Source organism: Lissotriton vulgaris, chromosome 2_1, assembly GCF_964263255.1.
Source record: "Lissotriton vulgaris chromosome 2_1, aLisVul1.2, whole genome shotgun sequence".
Taxonomy (NCBI): domain Eukaryota; kingdom Metazoa; phylum Chordata; class Amphibia; order Caudata; family Salamandridae; genus Lissotriton; species Lissotriton vulgaris.
In genome coordinates this window covers 1,367,997,427-1,368,019,621 of record NC_141687.1, presented here as the reverse complement: position 1 = coordinate 1,368,019,621, position 22,195 = coordinate 1,367,997,427, and the positions used below count along the sequence as shown (strand labels likewise).

General features: G+C 44.8%; 1 protein-coding gene across 1 annotated transcript in view; it reads right to left on the bottom strand.

The window, feature by feature from the left end:
• LOC147732603 (uncharacterized) overlaps window positions 1-19,963 on the bottom strand; it is a 76,965-nt gene extending 57,002 nt beyond the window's left edge. The window contains exon 1 of the mRNA XM_086954288.1: window positions 19,816-19,963. Coding sequence (XP_086810414.1) covers window positions 19,816-19,963 — 148 coding nt within the window. The remainder of the gene's footprint in view (window positions 1-19,815) is intronic.
• Between the last annotated feature and the right edge of the window lie 2,232 nt (window positions 19,964-22,195).

The following is a 22,195-nucleotide window of genomic DNA, read 5'->3' as shown; positions in this document are numbered from 1 at the left end:
TACCATAAAGCCCCCGACGAGGACACTTTCCCAGCAGAGTTCTAAAGATGGTCAGGGGAGGAGGTAGTTGATACGCTACAGACTGCATTCTAAGAGGTGGAACGAAGGTCCTCCCTAGGCAACCTCTCTAATAAGGCAGTGATCACCATCCTTCCCTAACCTGGGAAATACCCCATGCTTTGTGGTAGCTACTGCCCCATATCCTTACTGAACTGTGATGTCAAAATCATGGCCAGTGTTTTGGCTTCCTGCCTAAATAATTCCACCCCTCCCTGATGCGTCATACGCAAGTAGGCTTCGTACCCAGCCACTCCTCCAGAAACCACCCACGCACCTTAGCCCACACGCTCTGGTCATCTAAATATCTCCATACCAACATGTTAGCGCTTTCACTTGATACAGAAAAGGCATTTGATTGCATCAAATGGAACTATTTCTTTACGGTACTGGAGAACTTTGGCCTAAGCAATCAATTCATCGCTAAGGTAGGATTGCTATACGATAATCCTACTGCACAGGTGAACAGTGGGGGCTTCATATTGGACCCCTTCCCCATCCGTAGAGGGACACGCCAGAGCTGCACCTTCTCCCCGCTCCTCTTTCCCTGCATCACAATCGTGGCAACTCATTCAACTGCAGGACTGTTTGAGGCTAAACCACACATGCCTCTACCATGCAGTCTGAACCACAAATGCGTCTTAACCATACATTTCTTTACCATGAATGCCTTTACCCCACATTTTAGTTGAAAAGGCAGGAATGGTAAGGGATATGCGTGGCTAAGGTTGCCACTACTCTGACCACCCTGCCCTAAAATTTGAAGCCCCTACCTCGCCCCCCCACCCTGAGGCCTAAAAATGCCCTGCCTGTAAAACTACCCCTTCCCCTCCCCTTGCCCTGAGGCCTAAAACCATGCCCTTTACCATATACTATGCCAACCCCACATCTGTGCTGTCCCTAAAAGTATCCCAACCCCTTCCACTGCCCTGAGGCCCTGCCCTCAATTAAAACACTACCCGATCCCCCCAGACCTGAGCCTTAAAACCACCAACCATTCCTGAAACCTCTCCCTGAAACCCATCCCTTAAAATAACCCTGACCCGCTCCCCAGCCCTGAGCCCTAAAAACCTCCCCCTTTTCAAAACTACCCCAACCCCTTCCACTGCACTGTCCCCAATTAAAAAACCTACCCTGATCTCCCTGCCCTTAGTCCTAAACTGCCCCTCACTATTAAAAACTCCCCCCCAAATCCACCGCTAAATACCACTCCCCCTAACTAGGCCCCAGCCCCACTTACCTGTCCGCATCTTGAGTTTCCTGTTCTGATGCTTTCCCACCCATCCTGAACACTAAAGCGCTATCTGCCTTAACCACTCATATGTATGTTTAAGGCAGATGCGTTGTTCAGTAACGTGTGGTTCTGATTGCGGTGTTCCGGCACCCATGACTCCAACCGTGTTGTTCTGGCCGTTCCCCTCTGAATATACTGCAACATGGCACACATATGTCCATCTTGAGGACATTCCAACTGTGCCTCATGCTACAAGTCCAACATGCAGACAATTCCTGGCATTTCTGATGTCAACATACTGTCCTTCATATTGGCAGAAAGTACATGTTCAGCATTCACAGAGCTATGTACCATGTATTTTGTCTTGTAGGTAGACCAGACCCATTCACCATTGGTGAAGTGGCAACATTCCGAGATCGCAATATTACTGGTGAGTGTCACCTTATTGTTTTTGTTTTCTATAAGGTTTGTATGTGTTTGCTGAAATGGGTTGCAGTGAGATGTGCAAGTCATATCATCACTCTGGGGAAACAAGATTCACCTTACATGTGGATTTGCAACATATGTAGGACAAAGTTACATATGCAAATGACAGGGCCAAATTGCCACGTGGAAACAATAACAATGTATGCAGGACACAGGTGTGGTTTGGGTGTAACACATATCCCAGACCAGACTTTCAATAGCCAACAGCACATTTAATGGTGACATGTGCACAAAGGACATTTTGTAAATATATGTTTCCTCATATTGTGTGTTCAAATCATACCAAGCCCATGCCTGCAGATTACTGTCCTGTACTCTACCAACATTGGTACAATCAAAATGATTGAAGGCATGCCAGACATTCATACAACTCAAACAGCATATTGATTGGTGCTCCATACTTGTAGCTAAAGTACAGCTTTTAGCCAAATTTTGGACCCCAATGGACTTGGGTGACCATGTAAGCAGGTCCCCCATACCAAAAAAAAATTCCATCCAAGTATAGATGCTGCATATGTATTTGTGAATTGACATAGTTAGCATGTATTGTTCAAGATAGTATAACCAGTGGGCAAGTCACATATCCCCATTTGTTGTAGTGAGTATATAAGTCCATTGTCAATGAGGATGATTTACTTGGGTTCACGCCTTGGCTCACATTGATCATGATATGCTATACCAGTCAATACACATCATGGGTACCGGCACATCCCTCAGAGTACTGCGTATTGGTGAGATGGGGTGCCAGAGGAGCAACCGCCAAAATGGCACGTGATAGAAAGGAAGCTGTGATGAAACTCGATCTGAACCAGGAATTGGAGCAACGAACTGCAATCTGCCTGTCTGCTGCACATTGTTAGTGTAAGTGTACACATGGGAATGTATGGTACTTTTTTGTGGCTCGTCCTCACATGCTGTGATGTTTCCTACAACAGTGTAGATTGAATAGGTATGGGACATGTCACCAGTTCACACATGCCAATGCCGTTACATGCCAGATTCATGCCCTCATATACCCATTGCCAGATAATAGACACATTTCCATACCTCTGTAATGTTTTGTGAGGAATAAGGCTAATGTGTTAAGTACCACAGGCATGTAGGCAGCACTGTGTTGTCAGCATACAGGCCATTTCACAGTGCATTTACTGCTGCTCTTATTCATACTGTCTCCCCCACGGATGGTCACCATTAAAACTTTTCGCAGATTACCTGCAAGATACAGCACAGTATACTTATACATATGAGATCTACAACTTACATGCACAACCTCATCACATGGATTAAGTATGAGTTAATGTGCATCTAGGTAACAATCTAAGCAAGACTCAAATATGTAAAGGAACAAATGACATTGGGAGGTTTTAATCGCTTGATCGAGGTCAAAGTTCCAGGTATGTCTAGATGTCATTCTTGGAGAAGTATCCAACACTCTGTCTATGTTTCCATTCCTTGAACTGTTTCAATCTATGCTCCTATGTGTGTGGCTTTGTGTATATGCCATAGCAGTGAAGTATTGCTGAGGCACAATACGTGTACTTGTTACACATCACTTATTTCACATAGGTGATTGGTCATAGATTTTACCCCCTTGCATGCTGCATGCTTTCCCCAGGAAGCACCTAGATAGCCCATGTGTACCATTCCATGTATACACAACATTGTTGATCCAAATCTGGCTTCTTAGGCACATGTGTACATGGTAAAGAGGCCAGACACTGCCATGTTTTGAACAAACAAGGACAAAACCTGGGTTATTTACCATTGTTATCTTAGGGGAAGTACATGCTTCTTAGGATGGATGGTTTTGATATGTTACCTAGATGTTATTGTTGATGACATGCCATATCACTTGGGCTGCTAAAAGCATTTAATGCATGTAAAAGTTGACAATTGTGACAAATAAGCTTGGTCAGATTTATGTGTCCATCCTCTCCAACAGACAACATGACCCCAGAGCAGGAAAAGGCATATTGGCTCCTCCCAGAGAGATACAGGCACATACACAACGTTGCCAAGGCCTTCAGGTGCATGGACATAAGTGTGACAGAGCAAGGGCAGCAGGGACCTGAAAGTTGCCACCTAAGGGACATGAAGCTGCAACAGGGCAAGCAGGAGCTGTCAAGTGAAATATTCCCATGGTGGGGATCCAGTACCATTTCCAGGACACTCCACAGCCCCACCAGCAGTGGCACCACAGCTAGTTGCCACTACCTCACAACAGCCCAAAAAGATAGAGAGGCAGCTGCTAAAGGGTCAGCAGGACAATATTTTGACATTGGCAGGACTAAAATTGAAGGTAGCAATACTCCTGCAAATGGTGAAGACTTTACAGCAGACTGTTGGACATATTTAATATATAATATAGGCTCTGTCTCCAACTTTCCCGCCCTCCCCAGTTCTTCCAAATTGTTTTTATATGATAGACCTTTAGCATGGGTTAGGATAGTTGTTAGCATAGGTGTAGGTTATGGCTGTTTTTGTGTTTTTATAGATTTTACTATTCATCTGTTTTTAGGTGTGGTAAATAATGTATTACCCTGTCATAATTTCTATACATTAATAAGGATCGCTCATAAAAATGAGAGGCAGAGTCCGTGGTGTCCGGTTCAAAAGGGCTTTATTACAAAAGCTCGAGCTTATGGAGAATCGGGTTCCATCACCACTAAGGTTCAGGAAGGGTCGTCATCCAAATCTTTATTCACATAACTCATTATATATAGTGAAACCATACAATTGCATTGAATGAGAGAAGGCGGGGCGCTCCAGGCGGAGCAAGTGAAAGAGAGAGATAAGAACACATGGGCGTGAAAGAAGGCGTGTAAGGAGGCGTACACATGGGTGTTCACTTGATGAGTCACAGGTGTGTCATAGGTAGGTGGATGCATGGAGGAGATCTGCAGGGTCAGCAGGAACCTTTACCCTACTTGTGCGCGCAAAATTGGTCATGACGTGAAATTGACGCGTAACTGGAGAGAGCTGGGGGGAGCTGACTTTAGCACTAGTAGAGGAGTATGGGATGTCAGAACGACCTGCACCTTTGGCACATCTGATATCTTGTGTTTGGAGGATGTATTGTCTGAAGTAAAGGTCTCTCGAGCAAAGGCTGTTCATCACTAAATGCTAGTGTGCGTGTATATTTCTTCGTGCATTACGTGGAGCCATGGGCCTTCTATGGAAACGGGTTCAGTAAATCACTTGGATGGAGACAGAAAGGCTAGGCCCTATCTTCTGCAGGCGGAATATGTTTGCCCCTTTCATTAGACTGGAATGTGTTTTTGCGGAGCTGAGTAGATAACTGTAGGCAAAATACCGTCTTGGCAGGCCAGGCCGGGCACCTCTCGGCTGAGCAGGAAGTAAGGGAGAGGTCAGGGATGCACAACTAAACTGTAGCTTTCAGAGTCAGAAGAGGCTCGGAGCCTGAATTCGGGGCCTGGTTTGACTGTGCCACAAAACGTGTGCATTTTGACTTTTAAAACGCGTACCATGTAAATGCGTTGGCAACATAGGCCTCAGTGCAGAATTAACCTTTCATTCATGGAGGGCCTAATAACTGACATGCTAACATTGGACGGAAATGCAGTGGCACTATTATTACAGGCATGAGAAGGGAATTACATGATGACATGGACATACATGGGGTATAGTTACATATATAGGGTGCGAGTGGGGGACACACTGGCCACATACAATTTCTATTTCCTCATTCCCTCCTTGTCCCCTACTGTGCCCTTCAGGACACATCTATATTCATGAGACCATCTATTTGTTCATATAGCATCATTTGCTCGTCTTTATTCATTCGGACACGGGAACGTGGACGGGGAATACAGGCAGTGGCACACAAGCCGCAAATCGCTGGGCCACATTGCAGACAGAGACAGCAACTAAATACTACGAGCAGTATTATTCCTAGGAATGACAACACTTTCCATCCCCAGGCTGATATCACACTCCAGAGCCAACCGGACCAAGTCCAGGTGCCTGGATTCTGGTGTATCTCGTGAGCTAACTTGTGGAGCCTCGTTATGGCTGCATACACTGATGGTGCGTTATTAGGAATAAATACACAACAACTGGAGCCGATCACTCTACAAGCCCTGCCCCTATCGGCCAGGATGACGTCAAGAACAAGGCGGTTCTGAAGAACAACAAGTCTCATAGCAGACTGCTCCTCGGTCAAGTTACCTAAGGCAGAAGTAGTCTCATTCACTACTGCTTCCAGTGTTCTCGTTAACCTGCGTATTAATTTACTGTTTTGAACGGGGCCTATGAAAAAAAAGAATCCTTTATTGAAGTCTGAATATTGCTCCCACGCTGTCTCAGTCTGATCGACAACCGGAGAATCGGTCTCCCTCTTGTGTCTAACATGTACTAGGCGTGAGTCTCGATGATAATGGGATGGGGCTAGAAAAACAGGTGGCAGTAGGAACGCTATATAACACGTTCCACCCCAGTCTAAAGGCAGACGCACATAGGCTGTCAGACCACAAATGAAATAGGAATGGCTGGAGGCTTTGAAAGTAGACTTTCCTTTATCATTGAATTCGACCACAGTATTACAATCACTGTGTCCCAAGTGTACCGAACCATTCTTTCTAACGCATAATTCACCTTTGACTGGTAAGACTGTTATAAACGGTGAATCTGTATTTGTCTCGGACTGGACATTCAGAATCATGAGGCTAAGGGAAACATTTCCTAGTTCGTACACTTCATTTTCTAGATCTGTTCATTTCCTTTGGGGAAAACCATCTTTGTCGGGAAAACATGCCTTATTCATTACTATATTCAGGTCCCCCCAAATCCATTCAGTCTGGGAATCTGTGAACTTTCTGTCTTGTAATGATGACATTAAAGCAAACCATGCTCCGCACGAACCATTGTGCGAAAACGGATAAGGAAAGAGGGGCAGAACTCCTGTCGTTTTCTGATAAGGTGGGAGTCGGCCACATACCCAGCAATTCGTTACATTGCTGGTCTGGTGAGAATGATGTAACATACGAATAAAAGTATTGTTGCGTAGTGCTAGTCGATATGACAATTCATGAGGTGGCAGGTCACTGAATGTGTGCTCAATAGTGTCATTAAAGGAAGAATGTATGTGTGAACCAAGAGGAGGAAAGAAAACATGTAGCGTCAAGCTTATACATATAATTGATATACTTACAAAAAACATAATGATCAGAGTTACTATGCATCTGCTGCGTAAGTTTTTGCAGTATTTCTCTTTCATCTCTCTCTGTCTATCTCTCTGTCTATTTGGATCTATGATCTTATACATGTCAGGAACCTGTCTAACCGCTTCACCAGAGGGGGACTTAAACAATTAAACGCTGTCTGACTTACTAGACCATAGCTTCAGCTTATACTCCTGTTCCGGAGTCTTTTCTAGCAAAGGGAGTTTAGAGTCACTGATATCAGGGCAGTCCTTAGAGTCTTTTACTGAACCAAGTCCATGGAAGCGTTTCACGTGGTGGGCATGGAGCCAGCCCTTCCTCCCCTCGACCTTGACGGCAGTCCTCGTCGTCAGAAGAACCAGCTTTGGTGCGCGCCAGCGGGGCTCGAGAGGACTTGAACTATCAAAATTTCGGACAAAAACCAGATCCCCCGGGACAATCGAGTGGTCTTTCACCTGGGTGTTGTCGGGGAAGGCAGCTGCAACCTGTGAACGACAAGAAAGGAGTGCAGACATCAAGGAAGCCAGGTAATCTGTCAGCATATTACTGTCGACATCAGTGATTTTTTTCGGCATAGGCGTACCCCACATATTCGGCGGTCTACCAAAAACTACCTCGTACGGGGATAGTCCGGTTCAGGAATGAGCTACCATACGCATGTAAAAGAGGGCAACTGGCAAGGCTACCATCCAATCCACGCCTTTTTCTGCACAGACCTTCGCTAACTTGGTTTTAAGTGTCTGATTGTGTCTCTCTACGAGACTTGCTGCCTCGGGATGTCGTACGCAATGGAATCTCCACTGGTACCCTAACAGAAGAGATACTTGTTTCATCAGTTCAGAAGAGAATGGCTGACCATTGTCTGAGTACACGACACGGGGCAAGCCGTATCGCGGAAAGAATTCTCGGACCAACTGCTTGGCAGTGGTCACATTAGTGTAATCTGGGACTGGGTACGCTTCTGTCCATCTAGATAGGGCACATACAACTACAAGGACGTACTTGTATCCCCGACATCTGTCCATCTGAATATAATCCATCTGGAGGACTTCAAAAGGGTGGTCAGGAGGATGAAATCCACCTTGTTCCACAGGAACGCTTTTGCCTGGATTGAACTGACAACAGATCATGCAGGTACGCACTTTCTGTTTTGCTGCTGCATGTAAATGCTTATTAATCCAGATATTCAGTAGACTGTCTAACATGGCCTTTTCTCCTAAGTGTGCTGGACTATGTGCTGTATTTATGATAGCTTGAACCATGGAGTCAGGGAGAAACCATGTGGCTTTGCCTTTTGCCATCCAACCCTGATCTGTCTGGACCCCTCCTTGTTCAGTCCATTTCTTGATTTCGTCTGGAGTGGCATGTGTCTGTATGTCGAGTACGTCTTGTGAGAGATCCCTGACTGTCATGCAATTCGTCAGTGATGGTGCTTCTGTCATTGTCGTGTCAGTTGGAATGTCTGTTTGAGTTTGGGCTGTGAGTTTAGCTGTTCGATCTGCCAGGTCGTTACCCTGGGAAATGGTGTCAGTGACTCTAGTATGTGCCTTGCACTTCATGATGGCTATGGCTGTAGGCAAGTGTATTGCATCTAACAGAGCCTGAATGAGGGGACCATGCTGTATTTTAGTCCCATGAGAGGTCAGAAAACCTCTCTCCTGCCAGAGGACTCCAAAGTCGTGAAAGACTCCGAAGGCATACTGTGAATCCGTGTATATGTTTACTTTCAAGTTCTTGGCTCGTATACAGGCTTGGGTCAGAGCGATGAGCTCTGCTGCTTGAGCTGACAGTGTATCAATACGATGTGTCTCTATAACTTCAGTATCAGTGGTCACTGCATATGCAGCTACTAACTCTCCTTTGCTTGTTCTCATGCATGAACCATCTACATAAAGTGTCAGGTCTGGGTCCGTTAGTGCAATATCTGTCAAGTCTTGTCTTGGCTTCGTCACTGTATTAATTACTTCCACACAGTCATGTGGTGCTGGGTCTGCTGTGCTTGAGGGTAAAAGTGTAGTAGGGTTCAGGGTATTACATCGTCTGATCTCTATGTGTGGCTGGAACAATGTCAGTTCATATCCTGTCAGTCTTGCTATAGTCAGGTGTTGTGTCTGAGTCCTGTTCAAGAGAACTTCTACTGAGTGTGGAACCTGTACTGTCAGGGGATGTCCTAACACGATGGAATCGCTTTGTCTGATTGCTAGAGCTGTTGCTGCAACTGATTTTAGGCACGCAGACAGAGCCTGGGCCACTGGATCTAATGTACTAGAAAAGTAAGCACAAGGCTTGTGTTTTCCTGCTTGATCTTGTGTAAGGACAGATAATGCTGTGCCTTCGCGTTCAGTGACAAAAAGTGTAAAAGGTTTGCTGTAGCATGGAGTCGCTAAAACTGGTGCTTGACATAGAGCTTTTTTCAATTCATCAAATGCAAGTGTATGTTCCTGAGTCCAAGGGAGGACAGTCGAAGTCGCTGCCTCCTGTGTTGTCAACTGTATGAGTGGTTTGGCTAGATATGCATATTGGGGGATCCATTGTCTGCAGTAAGAAGTGAGGCCAATGATGGCCCGTACTTCCTTTTGTGTCTTGGGCTGTGAAAGATTTGCAATTAACTGAATGCGGTCTGGTGTCAGCTGTCTACCCCTCTTGGACAGCAAGTGTCCAAGGTACACCACTTGCTGGGCACAAAATTGTAACTTTGAAGGGGACACTTTGTGTCCCTTTTCTGTCAAGAAATATAAGACTGTCAGTGATGCACGTTCACAGTCTCGTTCTGTTCGTGCTGTGATCAAAAGATCGTCAACATATTGGAGCAGTGCAGTGTCAGTAGGCATGTGAATACTGTCCAGTTGTCTTTTCAATGCTTGACTATAAATACTAGGACTTTCTGTGAACCCTTGAGGAGCCCTCGTAAATTTGAAGCTGCGTCCATTTAAACAGAATCCGAAGAGGTATTGGCTCTCTGGATGTATTGGAACACTAAAGAAGGCGTTCTTGAGATCTATTACAGTAAAGAACGTCGCTTCGGAATCGATTGCAGTCAATAGTGAAGAAATGTCTGGAACCACTGGGTACTGGGGTATTATGCATTTGTTCAGTTCTCGGAGATCAATCACTAGCCTGTAGACTGGTGGTGCATTTGGATCAGTTCGTTTAAGAATAGGAATGATAGGAGAATTACATACATTTGAGTCAGTTTCTACAACTACTCCCTGTGCAATGAGTTCATCAACAATTTTCAGTAATGCTACTACAGCATCAGGTGGTAACTTGTATTGTCGGATTCGTGGCAGTACTACTCCTTGCTTGAGTGTGACACGGTGTGGCGTAATTTGCATGTAACCTACATCAGTCGGACCTTGCGCCCATAAATGCTGTGGTACGTTCTGAAGTCTGGGATCAAAATCTCTCAACACATAATGTCCTTTAAAGTCACGTAAAAACAATCTCACTCCTTCCGGAGAACAACAAATCACTGCTCCTAATTCTTTCAATGTCCTTATACCAAGCAAGTTTTCTGGACATGATTTAGTAAGTAACAGGTCTGTAGTGTGGGACAATGGACCGACTCCTAAGGAAACTGGCTTTGACACTTCGTTGACAATAGGCTTTCCTGAAAATCCCAGGGAAATATTCTGTGAGCCTGAGAGGGGTGCCCCTGGAACCTCGTCATGACTGATGGTAGTTCTGCTCGCCCCTGTGTCAATCAGAAATTTTCTGTCTCTTCCCAATACACGACTATGTACATAGGGACCCTCTTGATCTACAGGTACCTCAATAAGGGGCAAGCCAACCTCCCTCTCTAGGCTGTTTCATGAGTACTGTTGATATTCTGGATAGTCTGACTGTGCATACTGATACATTTGTTGCGTGACATGTTGTGTGGCAGCTATAGGTTGGGGTACAGCTACTGTCTGTTGCGTGTTATGTTGCGTTTGCGTGTTCTGCGGAGTGTTATCCTGTCTTGGAGGACGCGGTCTTTCTTTCGTCTTGCCTGTAGCTATATTGTGTTTCAGGACAGCACATTCATTTACATAGTGACCTGGTTGCTTGCAATAATTACAGTTCCCTTTGACAGGTGCCGTGCCCTTTTTATGGCCATCAGCCGGTACTGTTTGTGCAACTAGTACTTTCATTTTCGTATCTTTCATGCGTCTTTTCGTGTTCCTGTTCCTCTCTAATTCGGTTCTGGTGGTACTGTAACATTTGCAACATTTGGGAAGGGCTATTTGCTTGCCAGGTACTCTCAACCTTCAGTACTCTATTTTTTATCGGGGGTAAGGAATTTTCTACTAATTTACTCATAAAAAGATGTGGGTACGATTCACTATTTGTCTTCAGGCCACTATTAATAGTAAAACATTTTTCGAATCTAGAATAAAAATCACTAGTGTCTTCCTCTGGTTTCTGTTTACAGGCTGAAATAGCATCCCAATCTTCCTTTTTAGTAATCAATAATCTCGGCAAGACCTGTATTAACAGTTCAGGTAGTGCTTTAGCTTTTTCCCCAAGACCAATACCAGGGCCTCGTTTTTTATCTTCGTCTTCCAATTCTGCCCAACTGATCTCTTTCACTCCCACCTCCCAGTCTTTTTCTTTAAGCTTTTCATAAATGCCTGCTGGTAATAACACTTTCAATAATTTAATGATGTCAGCGTATGTGTAATCCCCTATGCGAAGAATGTCTTTTAATTCACGGTGGAACCCCCCTGGATCTTTATCATGACAAGGCAGTAGTTTTTTCATTTCCAGTATTTCTATTTTCCTCAAGGGTGTGTAAACGTATACTCGTTGAAGCTCACCCCCTGTACCTCTAACGGGATGAACCTCTCGTAGGGGGTTCTGTCTGTCTATGTGGAAGGTCTTTCTTTCTCGGTGTGGGGCAGGAATCAAGTGCGTGGTCAGAAAAGTCAAGTACTTATGTCGTTGATCTAGAATGACATTAATTAATTCGGTACCTAGGCCTCTCCATCTCGCCAGGAGTAAATCGTCCAGTAATTTATACAAGGGACCTGGATCAGAATGTTGGCTCTCGTACAATGTAATTAGATGTTGAACCATGTAAATACCAGCTAAACGCTGTTCTTCCGGGGGAAGGCTTAAAAACGTTTGCGCCACTATGTCATCATTATATATGTTAGAATTACAAGCCCATTGAACTGCTGACCGGGCTAGTTCCTGTTCATGCATAGTGCAAAGTTCACCGCCCCCTACTCGTTTTCTTAGTGCATGTTCAGTAGCTTGAAATAGGTTTTCGAGCGAGTATCTTTCTGGTATGGGAGGGAGGGAATGTTTACTGTAGTCTAGGCCTTTTGGCCTGTCAAACTGTCTTGCCCTGCCTACGTAATTCATTTTATCAACTTCCTCTGTTTCTGTCTCGTCCTCATCTGTGGCTAAGTCGTCCCCTTTCTCGGCTTGTTCTTTCTTGTGCATATTCAGAATTTCTCTACGAATTTTCCTGTACATACATTCCATCTTTGATATTGTATCATGTTTACCGATAGCTATGTTGTCACTCCAAGTGATCATTCCTTTAGTTACTTCTTTATTTGGCTGGTCTTGTTCCCTGATCAGGCAATTAATCAAAAATCGTAAAAGCATGCCTTGGATCTCCGCCTTTCCATGTGCCATGGCCTCATGTATACTTTCGGGTCCCTCCCCCGTTCTAATGAAGTGATATATTCTGTCTAAATGTTCCTTCATGTCTGGTAAAGTGATCGAGTAGTCTGCAACGCGTCTTAATCGTACTGAGTACAAGAGCATTGAACCTACACCTGGTACTGGATCATATATACAATTCGAAAGCGTCACAGTTTGTCTAAAAGGTGTTGTTGTCGTTTTGGGCGTTCGTTGTAGTGCTAATTCTCGTAGTGCTCGTGATGGTGGTGGTGTGTGCAGTAGGTCTGTGGTGGGCCCCCCTCCCATTGCCCCTTGACTCGAGTCGCCTTGGCTTGAGTCGTCTTTCACTGTCAGTGTCACTACTGGTGCGGGTTGATCTTGTGCTACGGGCGGTTGACTAAAAGGATTGTTTGGGTTGTTGACAGGAGGAGGAAAATCTGCATTAACATAATCCGGAGAGGCGTCTTCCAAATAGGAGGAAAGAAAAATGTCCGCTGCTGTCTGTTTATGACTATGGACTTTAGTCGAGATCAATGGTGGCGACAAATTACTGGGTACTTCCGGGGTCACTTTAGGTAGTCCTTCGGCAAGGACGGGATACATGCCTTTAATAAGGGCATTTCTTTGTCTATCTACTTGTTCTGCCTTAACCCGTTCACCTTCTTCTTTTAGCTCTTTTTCTTTGGCTTTTTCTGATGCTTCTCTACTTCTCTCTGCTTTGTGGATTTCTTTCTCTGTTCTCCTATGCGCTTCTTTACGCCACAATTCTATGGCATCTTTCTGGGATTGTCTAGCTTTCTTTTTCCATAGGGCTTCCTCTACTCTCATGATGCAATCAGCATCCCATGTCCCTGAGGCAGGCCATCTATATTTCTCTTCCAGATCCTTCGTATAATCTACCCATAAGTCTAGAAACAGTATGGCATCTAGCCCATGTTTCTGGTACATAAAATGGCCAGGAGTGTCCCTAGGCGGGACAGGAACTGCCTCTTCGAGTATCCCTTTCCTGGTCCCTATCTGACGTAATTTCGAAAACAATGGCATGGTGTAACTGACTAACTGACTTGAACAAAAACACAACAAACACAAGAATAGACTGAAAACAATCACTCATACCACGACATTAAAACAGTAGAAACAGATACATCCTAACTAGTACATAGAAAAAACACAATCCTGAAAAAACTTGTTTACTTTATGCACTGCAAGAACAGTACAGCCATACCGGTCCCATAAAGAGACACGTCTTTACCGCATCCAACTAAATGGACACGTCTTTACCGGATCTGTGTACCCAGACCCGTCTTTACCGAGCTCAAATAAATGAACCCGTCTCTATGCGTTCCCCATAACGGTACTCACCGGGAAGCAAAACTGAAGGCCTCGGTAACTCGATACTGGACTGGACTGCTACGGTTTCTGGTACTTCTGCTGCTGCCCATGCGCCTCGGAACAGGTGGGCCTCGGGATACCTCGGACCTTGCTCTCTCAGCTTGGGCTCTGGTCGGGATGGTCCTCAATCCTCACCGCCTCGTGTGGATGCCTGGTCGCAGTCTCCGTCTCCTCCGTGGGCCTGAGGGAGTTGGCAGGAAGACCCGCTGTCGTGTACACTTGAAGTCCGTCACGGCTATAGAAGGGGTCAGGGGGCTGCACCTACATCGCCGGCGCGTGGGGAAGGGGACTGGTACCTATTCGGGCGCCAGATTAATCTGGTAAATAATGTATTACCCTGTCATAATTTCTATACATTAATAAGGATCGCTCATAAAAATGAGAGGCAGAGTCCATGGTGTCCGGTTCAAAAGGGCTTTAATACAAAAGCTCGAGCTTATGGAGAATCGAGTTCCATCACCACTAAGGTTCAGGAAGGGTCGTCATCCAAATCTTTATTCACATAACACATTATATATAGTGAAACCATACAATTGCATTGAATGAGAGAAGGCGGGGCGTTCCAGGCGGAGCAAGTGAAAGAGAGAGATAAGAACACATGGGCGTGAAAGAAGGCGTGTAAGGAGGCGTACACATAGGTGTTCACTTGATGAGTCACAGGTGTGTCATAGGTAGGTGGATGCATGGAGGAGATCTGCAGGGTCAGCAGGAACCTTTACCCTACTTGTGCGCGCAAAATTGGTCATGACGTGAAATTGACGCGTAACTGGAGAGAGCTGGGGGGAGCTGACTTTAGCACTAGTAGAGGAGTATGGGATGTCAGAACGACCTGCACCTTTGGCACATCTGATATCTTGTGTTTGGAGGATGTATTGTCTGAAGTAAAGGTCTCTCGAGCAAAGGCTGTTCATCACTAAATGCTAGTGTGCGTGTATATTTCTTCGTGCATTACGTGGGGCCATGGGCCTTCTATGGAAACGGGTTCAGTAAATCACTTGGATGGAGACAGAAAGGCTAGGCCCTATCTTCTGCAGGCGGAATATGTTTACCCCTTTCATTAGACTGGAATGTGTTTTTGCGGAGCTGAGCAGATAACTGTAGGCAAAATACCGTCTTGGCAGGCACCTCTCGGCTGAGCAGGAAGTAAGGGAGAGGTCAGGGATGCTCAACTAAACTGTAGCTTTCAGAGTCAGAAGAGGCTCGGAGCCTGAATTCGGGGCCTGGTTTGACTGTGCCACAAAACGTGTGCATTTTGACTTTTAAAACGCGTACCATGTAAATGCGTTGGCAACATAGGCCTCAGTGCAGAATTAACCTTTCATTCATGGAGGGCCTAATAACTGACATGCTAATATTGGACGGAAATGCAGTGGCACTATTATTACAGGCATGAGAAGGGAATTACATGATGACATGGACATACATGGGGTATAGTTACATATATAGGGTGCGAGTGGGGGACACACTGGCCACATAAAATTTCTATTTCCTCATAGGAGTGGAAATGGGTGGGTAGGTCATTAAGTGAGTGGAGGTTAATGTTTAGTATGTGTAAAAAATGTAAACCTAAAAAAACTACAATATATATGTATTTGTTTAGGTTTAGTGTTTAGGTATTTTGTGTACAGCAATAGTTTATGTTAGTCTCATGTGCAAATGTGTTATAAGGAGGTTGGGGGTTTGATGTTTGGCTTGTCTGTTGTGGCATATGTGTAGAGTAGGATAAGTGAAGGTTAGGTAGATTAGGTTAGTTTTAAGTTAGGATAGTGTAAGTAAGTTAGGTTAGGTTAGCATAGGGATCATTTGAATAGGTATAATTAGTGTAGGTTGTAGTTTTTAGATGATAAGATTAGTAGCGTGCTCAATAATGTCTGTTTTAAACTTTCACAACTGCTTACTTGTATCCTGCTTGCCAGTAGTGACATCTGCTTAGGTTTGGTTAAGCACATAGTGTAGGAGTTTCTGCCAGTTTTACATACAGGTGTTACTAGATGGAGCACCTAAGGAGTCAATCATTTCAAATTAGCAATGGAGTCACTTAAGAGATCTTCAAACATGATTGGTCACTAAGTGGCACTCTTGCTGTGAATCGACACACAGCCCATAACAAGTATTAACCTAATGTAGCACTGTGTGTGTGTACGTGATGCTAAATGTTTTGTGTAGATGATACAGTCAAACCATTATGACTAATCTAGGATGTGTTTGGTGCCACCCTGATGGCAGTCACTTACACACTCTCCCTAGCACCATTTTGTAGTTGTATAACTGTTTTTTGCTGGATAGTATGCATTAAATTATCACCCACCTGGGCAGAAACAACATTCAGTCTTACCATTGGCTGATTGACAATTGTTGCCCTTTATGCATGTGACCTTGGCTAACGACTTGCGAGTTTAATAGCAGATATGGGTCACATAAACAAGTTAGAATGCACTGTGCATATTTACCTCGGGTAGCGGAAACATAGCGACTCCTCCATTAGGGTAGAGGAGCGTTGCCCCACTGCTTTCTTGCAGTGCGAGGAGCTGAAACATAAAATGGTAAAAAAACCATAACAACTGCGAATAAACAGAAGGTTTTGGTTGGGGGTGGGCTGGTGGGCAAATCTGGTCTAGTGCAGGGGAGGAGTGGCTTGCCCACTGTTGAGGGCACTGACTGTTTGGTCGGCCCTCTGGGGCCTACCAAACCAGCCATGTGCACTCTGCCTTTTCTCCATGTAGGCTGCATGCAGCCTATATGGAGAAAAGGCTTCCCCATTGGGGCCTGACTGGTCGACGCCCCAACCAATCACACCAGCTGCCATTGCAGCATTGCGATTGGCTTAGGGGAGGGGAGGGGAGGGAGGCTGCCATCTTCCTTTTCCTGACGGAAGCAGGAGAGCAGGAAAATGCCGGACCCGGCAAAAGGTAGGTTTTTAAAATGTATTAACCCCCACGCAACCCTCCCACCCATTAATAATGCCGGCCGCAACTGTTTCCTTTAGATTTTAGGTAGAGTCTTAAGAATCAGCACATCCACCATGGTCTACTTACTCAAACAATGACCAGAAAAACAGCGTCCAGGACATGCAGCTGGTCATGAGTTGGCAGTACATCCTCTGGAATAGAAAAGATGTATGTTGATAGTGATCCATGCCAGTTGTTCACATGAGTTAAAAGGTTGATGTTCAGGGCTTAATTTACAAGTTTTTGGAGAAGTGCAGTGCTGCAAGCCTTCTAGCTGCGCTGCCCTATGTAAAATAAAGCAATTGAATGTGCCGTATCTATGAGATAAGGCAACATTCCTGTCCATTTCCACAGTGCTGGGGCACAGATGTCTGCTCTGCACCAATGCAGGCACCCTTGCACTATGGTGAAAGGGTGACTGCATTGTAGGGATAATTGTTTTTGTGTAGGAAGGGGTCCCTTCCTGCAAAAAAACAATCAATGCAGACAATGTCCACGTTCATGTGTGCTGCTTAATGCAGCACACATAGTAAGAGGAAAAAACAAGGAGAAATAATGTTATTTCTCCTCGTTGCATCTCACCTACACCTGCCCTGGGGTGGTCTCGGATTTTGAGGCATTGCAAGGATTACAGCTTGTTGTAAATCTGGGAATCTGTTAAATACCATGGGTGTTACAAGAGAACAGCCAGCGTAATGCCTATAGCATGCCTCCCCATCGTAGTGTGAGGCAACGCAGCAACTTTTGCTGCGTTGCCTCACTCCATATCTACAAGACCATGAAAAGCCACTTAGGGTGGATTTACGTGGCCTTGTAGATATGGGTAAGCTCAGTATGCTGCTGTAACTGCATAAATAGTGATGTTCCGGTGGCACACTGGGCTTGTAAATATGCCCCCCATGCATTTGGATGAACTGACACCACTACTATGCACATTGCACCTAATCCTCAGGGAGCCTGCATTCCCTGAGGCCTGTATTCATACCTTCACTCCTGTGAAAGTGATGCGGCTTGGGACATGATCCTCCAGCCTGCCTTTCACACAGTACACCGCACATTCTGCCTTTTTGTGCTGTCTTGCATGCACATTGTGCATTCATGTGGCCAGGGGTTCTTTATTTCACACAAATCCTGCACACCTCTACACACCTTCCAAATTTGATACACTGCAGGAATGTGTGAGTGCATGTTCTTATTTTGGTTTTACGAGGGGTGTATAAACCTATGAGTTCATTACACACAGTTGACTCCATATTAGTGGACAGTGAGCACAGTGCAGCACCTCTGAGGAGATGGGCCCAGTCAAACTATGTAGATTGCTAGCACTGACACTCACCCCTTTTCATCATTGCAAGTGTAGTTTTCTCTGGCAATTTAGATTTTTTTACCAGGCACACAACTTATTGCCCCACATTGATGGAACCCAGATCCTAGATTCACTCTTATGTGCCTACAATACCAACTATATGCATGACCATGTCCAATAGAATGACATGGCAGCCTGTTTTTGAAGTCTCTGGGTCAACCTGAACCCTACATGTTAGCAGTCCTGGAATTGATGACATGTACCTACCTAGGTTTGCCCCACCACGTGGCCCATCCACCTCAGTTTCCTACCATCCCTGACTCATTGACTTTGTGGTGGCAAACCAGTTTTTCCTATACTTTGACTGATCCGTCTCACACCCTCCGACTTTGACATATGTGACATGGTGACATAATTTGCCTCCAGACTCTCTCCTGCCATGTGCTATATCTTCACCCAGGATCACATTACCTGAAGGAATTAGTGCTTCATTGTACTCCTCTATTTCATCCCTTCCCAGCTATGACACAAGTGTGACACTGTCAGACACAATACTGAATGTATATTTGTCAGGCTACTTTGCTGTACACATATTATCCCATGTTTCCGCCTTTCCAGAATGGGTGGCAGTTCTTTGGCCTACAAGGCAGCGAAGGCCAGGAATTCCCTTCCTACAGACCTTTGCGTCACTCAAGATTCCAAACTTGTAAGGAAACATTTAAAAACGCTCCTTTTTATCTAACTTTTTTGCCGCCTCCTAGCTTCCCTGCTGTTAGTTACCGCGCCTGGACACTCTTGAGTAGCTGTGCACAATACAAATGCCAATAACATAACATAACATATGCCTTTTTACCTTCTTCCTATGCAAAGTATCCCCATACGCACACAGTGGTAGTTGTGCATGCTCAGTCAGTGCCTACAATGAACTGCACTACCAGAGGCCCACTAGGGCCACCTACCATCTTTTGTTTCAACACACATAGTTGTCTGGTGCAAATCACTTGAATTCACCTCCACACCCAGGTGCTTATGTACAAGCCCAGTGTGCCCAGAAAGCCAATTTTCTTGAAGTTCTGGAGGCGCACACTGTAGGACCATATATGCCAGGCCATGCAAAGCCATCTTGATGGAGAGTAAGGCAAAGCAGCACTTTGCACTGCTTTGCCTTAATCCATACTTATGAGGCCGTTCAAAAGCATGCAGGGTGGCTTTGTGTCACCTCATAGATGTGATTGAGAGGCCTGTGCCACCGGAGTGCCATTACAAGTGAGGGTTCAGCAGCACAGGCCTCTTGTAAATGAGGACCCATGTTTTTTTGCCTGGCATTGTGGGATTTGTAGTTCTGGTGACAGATGTTGTATATCCGACTACAAGTGCCAGTTTACAAAGTTGACAGTGTACATGCTGCACTTCACAAATAGAAGTGAGAAATATGACAGAGCTGGAGTGAGATCTGCAACAAGTACCTGGGAAGTTTGACTTCCATTTATGAAATACACCTTTGTCCTGCACACGGCACGGTGGAGCACTGGTACTTAGCTAGCTTCACTGCACAACATTCCCTTTTTGCCCACATTGCCCCTTGTTGCGACTTACCCTGTTGTTCCACATGGGCAGCACTGTCCTGTCCTTGAATTTGTATCACAAACTCCTCTGGGATGACAGATGCCACCAGCTCCTCCACCAGCTCCTCCAAGGCATCCAGCTTCTTCTGTTGCCCCGGGCTTACTCCTCCAGACTGCATTGTTGCCTTCAGATTGTTGGCCAGTTTTTTCTTTGTCCTATGATTTATATAATGTCTGCGTTTTTGTAAGTTGTTACTGTCCTCTTCGCTTGTCCCACATTTTTGGTCTTGGCCACAATGGACTGCCAAATGGCCTTTTTTTCCTAATTGCAATTTTTAGGTGACATATTGCTGATGTTGGTGCCCTTTCACGTCGGTGATCAGGATCTCATTCTCCTCACTGAAGTTACACTTCTTCTTCCTCTTCCCCTGAGAGTCTGTTTGGACATCCTGGCTGTTTATGGGGTTGCTAGGGCTGTTGTCCCAGCTACTGCTCTCTTCTTCCCGCTCCATGGCTGCCTTCTGTGAAGTGTGCCATTTTTTTACTTTGCTTCAATTTGTGAACTTTTGTTTCTTGTTTCACGTATTGAAAAGTAATGCAAAGGCGGTTGGATTGCGTTACGTGGCACAAATCTGCCTTAAAAAACTTTTCCCTCTAAAACGACAAGAAGCCTGAAGCTTACGCTGTGCTGCGCCACACCGTGATTAATTGTGTTTTAAAATGTCCTCACGATTCATAATTCATGATGACACATCGCTGACGCAGTGCAGTGATGCGTCACTTTTTGTCAATGAGGCCAACATTCTGGCCATTAATGTATTAGGTTTACTTCTCTGTCAACAAAACTGCAGTTCATTTTTTAGTAACATATGTTTGTTGCAAGTTAGAATATCTATAACAAAAATATCATCTGACAAAAATATGGTGACCTAAATGTTGTTTAAAAATTATTCCTTCATTGTGTGTAGATTTTGTATTAGCAACATAAAGATCACTTTACTAAATATAGATTTTGACTTCGGTACTCAAATTGAGCTCTGCTTTTGAAGACAATACTTAGGGCAGAATACTTTCATCAACTCATTTTTAGTCACAATATTTGGATATCATAACACATAGGGTTGTATGTCAGAAGGTTTTTAGTACAAAGTTCTTCTTGAATAATAAACACGGATATCTTTGGATGGATAAAGGTCTACATTTTTCCATGTAGGTCAATGTTCTTTTTTGATTGATGCTATTCAATACAATTGCAATTTGTTTTTTAATAAAAAGCTGAGTGACTCACAAAATTAATGCTTTTTCTACCCTCAGAAGGACCCTTAAAAGGCTGCAAGATATCCACAGAGACTGTGGCCAATCCTGGGAGTAAACAACAATCCTTGGGGTAGTCTCATGAGATTTCAATTGATTGATTATCATACGAGAACTGTGGGCATGTAGGGGCTTATTTAAAAGCCAATTGCACGCTGGTGCATCACTTCTTCAGACACACCGGCAGCGCTGTGTGCCTGCCCATATTTGCCAGGCCACAAACAGCCAACTTGCATTGCTTTTCATGGCCTTATGAATATGGCCGCCTTTCATGCATTACTGTGCTTGAAAGTGGCATTTTATGGGTGTTGCTGTGGGTGTTCCCATGCAACATCCATGGAATCTGATGCATTCCCAGATTTACATGGTTCCCTAAATTTGGGAATGTGTCAGATTCCTATGTCTCCCCAGGGGAGGTGTAAGGAAAGCACAACATGGAGAAATACCTTTCTTTCTCCTTGTTTTTCCTTTTTCTATGTATGCCCATTGTGCAGCACACTTAATAAGAGGAAAACACTTCTTGGGATTGGCTTTGTGCAGGAAGATGTCCCTTCGTGCACAGAAACAATCACCCCTTCAATGCAGATACCCTTGGTGCAAGGGTGCCTGCGTTAGTGCATCAGTGTAGGGGAAAAGGACAGGAATTCTCCATATCTCATAGATACAGCAGATTCCTGCCCCATTCTTTTGACTCAGGGCAGCACCGCAAGGTTCCTTGCGGTGCTGCCCTGCTCCAAAACCTCACAAATGAGGCCTGTAGTTTCACAGAGGCCTGCTAAAGTCATGCCGTTTTCGAGCATCACGTTGCATCATAATGGAACGCAGTGTGATGCTGCTGTAGCATGTCCTGAAGCACAAACTCAGAGTTCCAGAGGTCTGAGCAGTCCTTATCAGCAAACATAAGTTAGCATCTTGTCTAGTTAAATTCCTCGATGGCCGCTGAGTGCAGACAGAATGAGTTGGACTACGTACTAGTGACCTCGGGTAGATGTATGAAAGGAAATTGCATTTCCTAACAGATCCAATCACAATGTTGGTCCATTAAGAAATGCAATACCGCCTTTCAATATGTGCAAAGGCCTACACTTGGTTGCAAA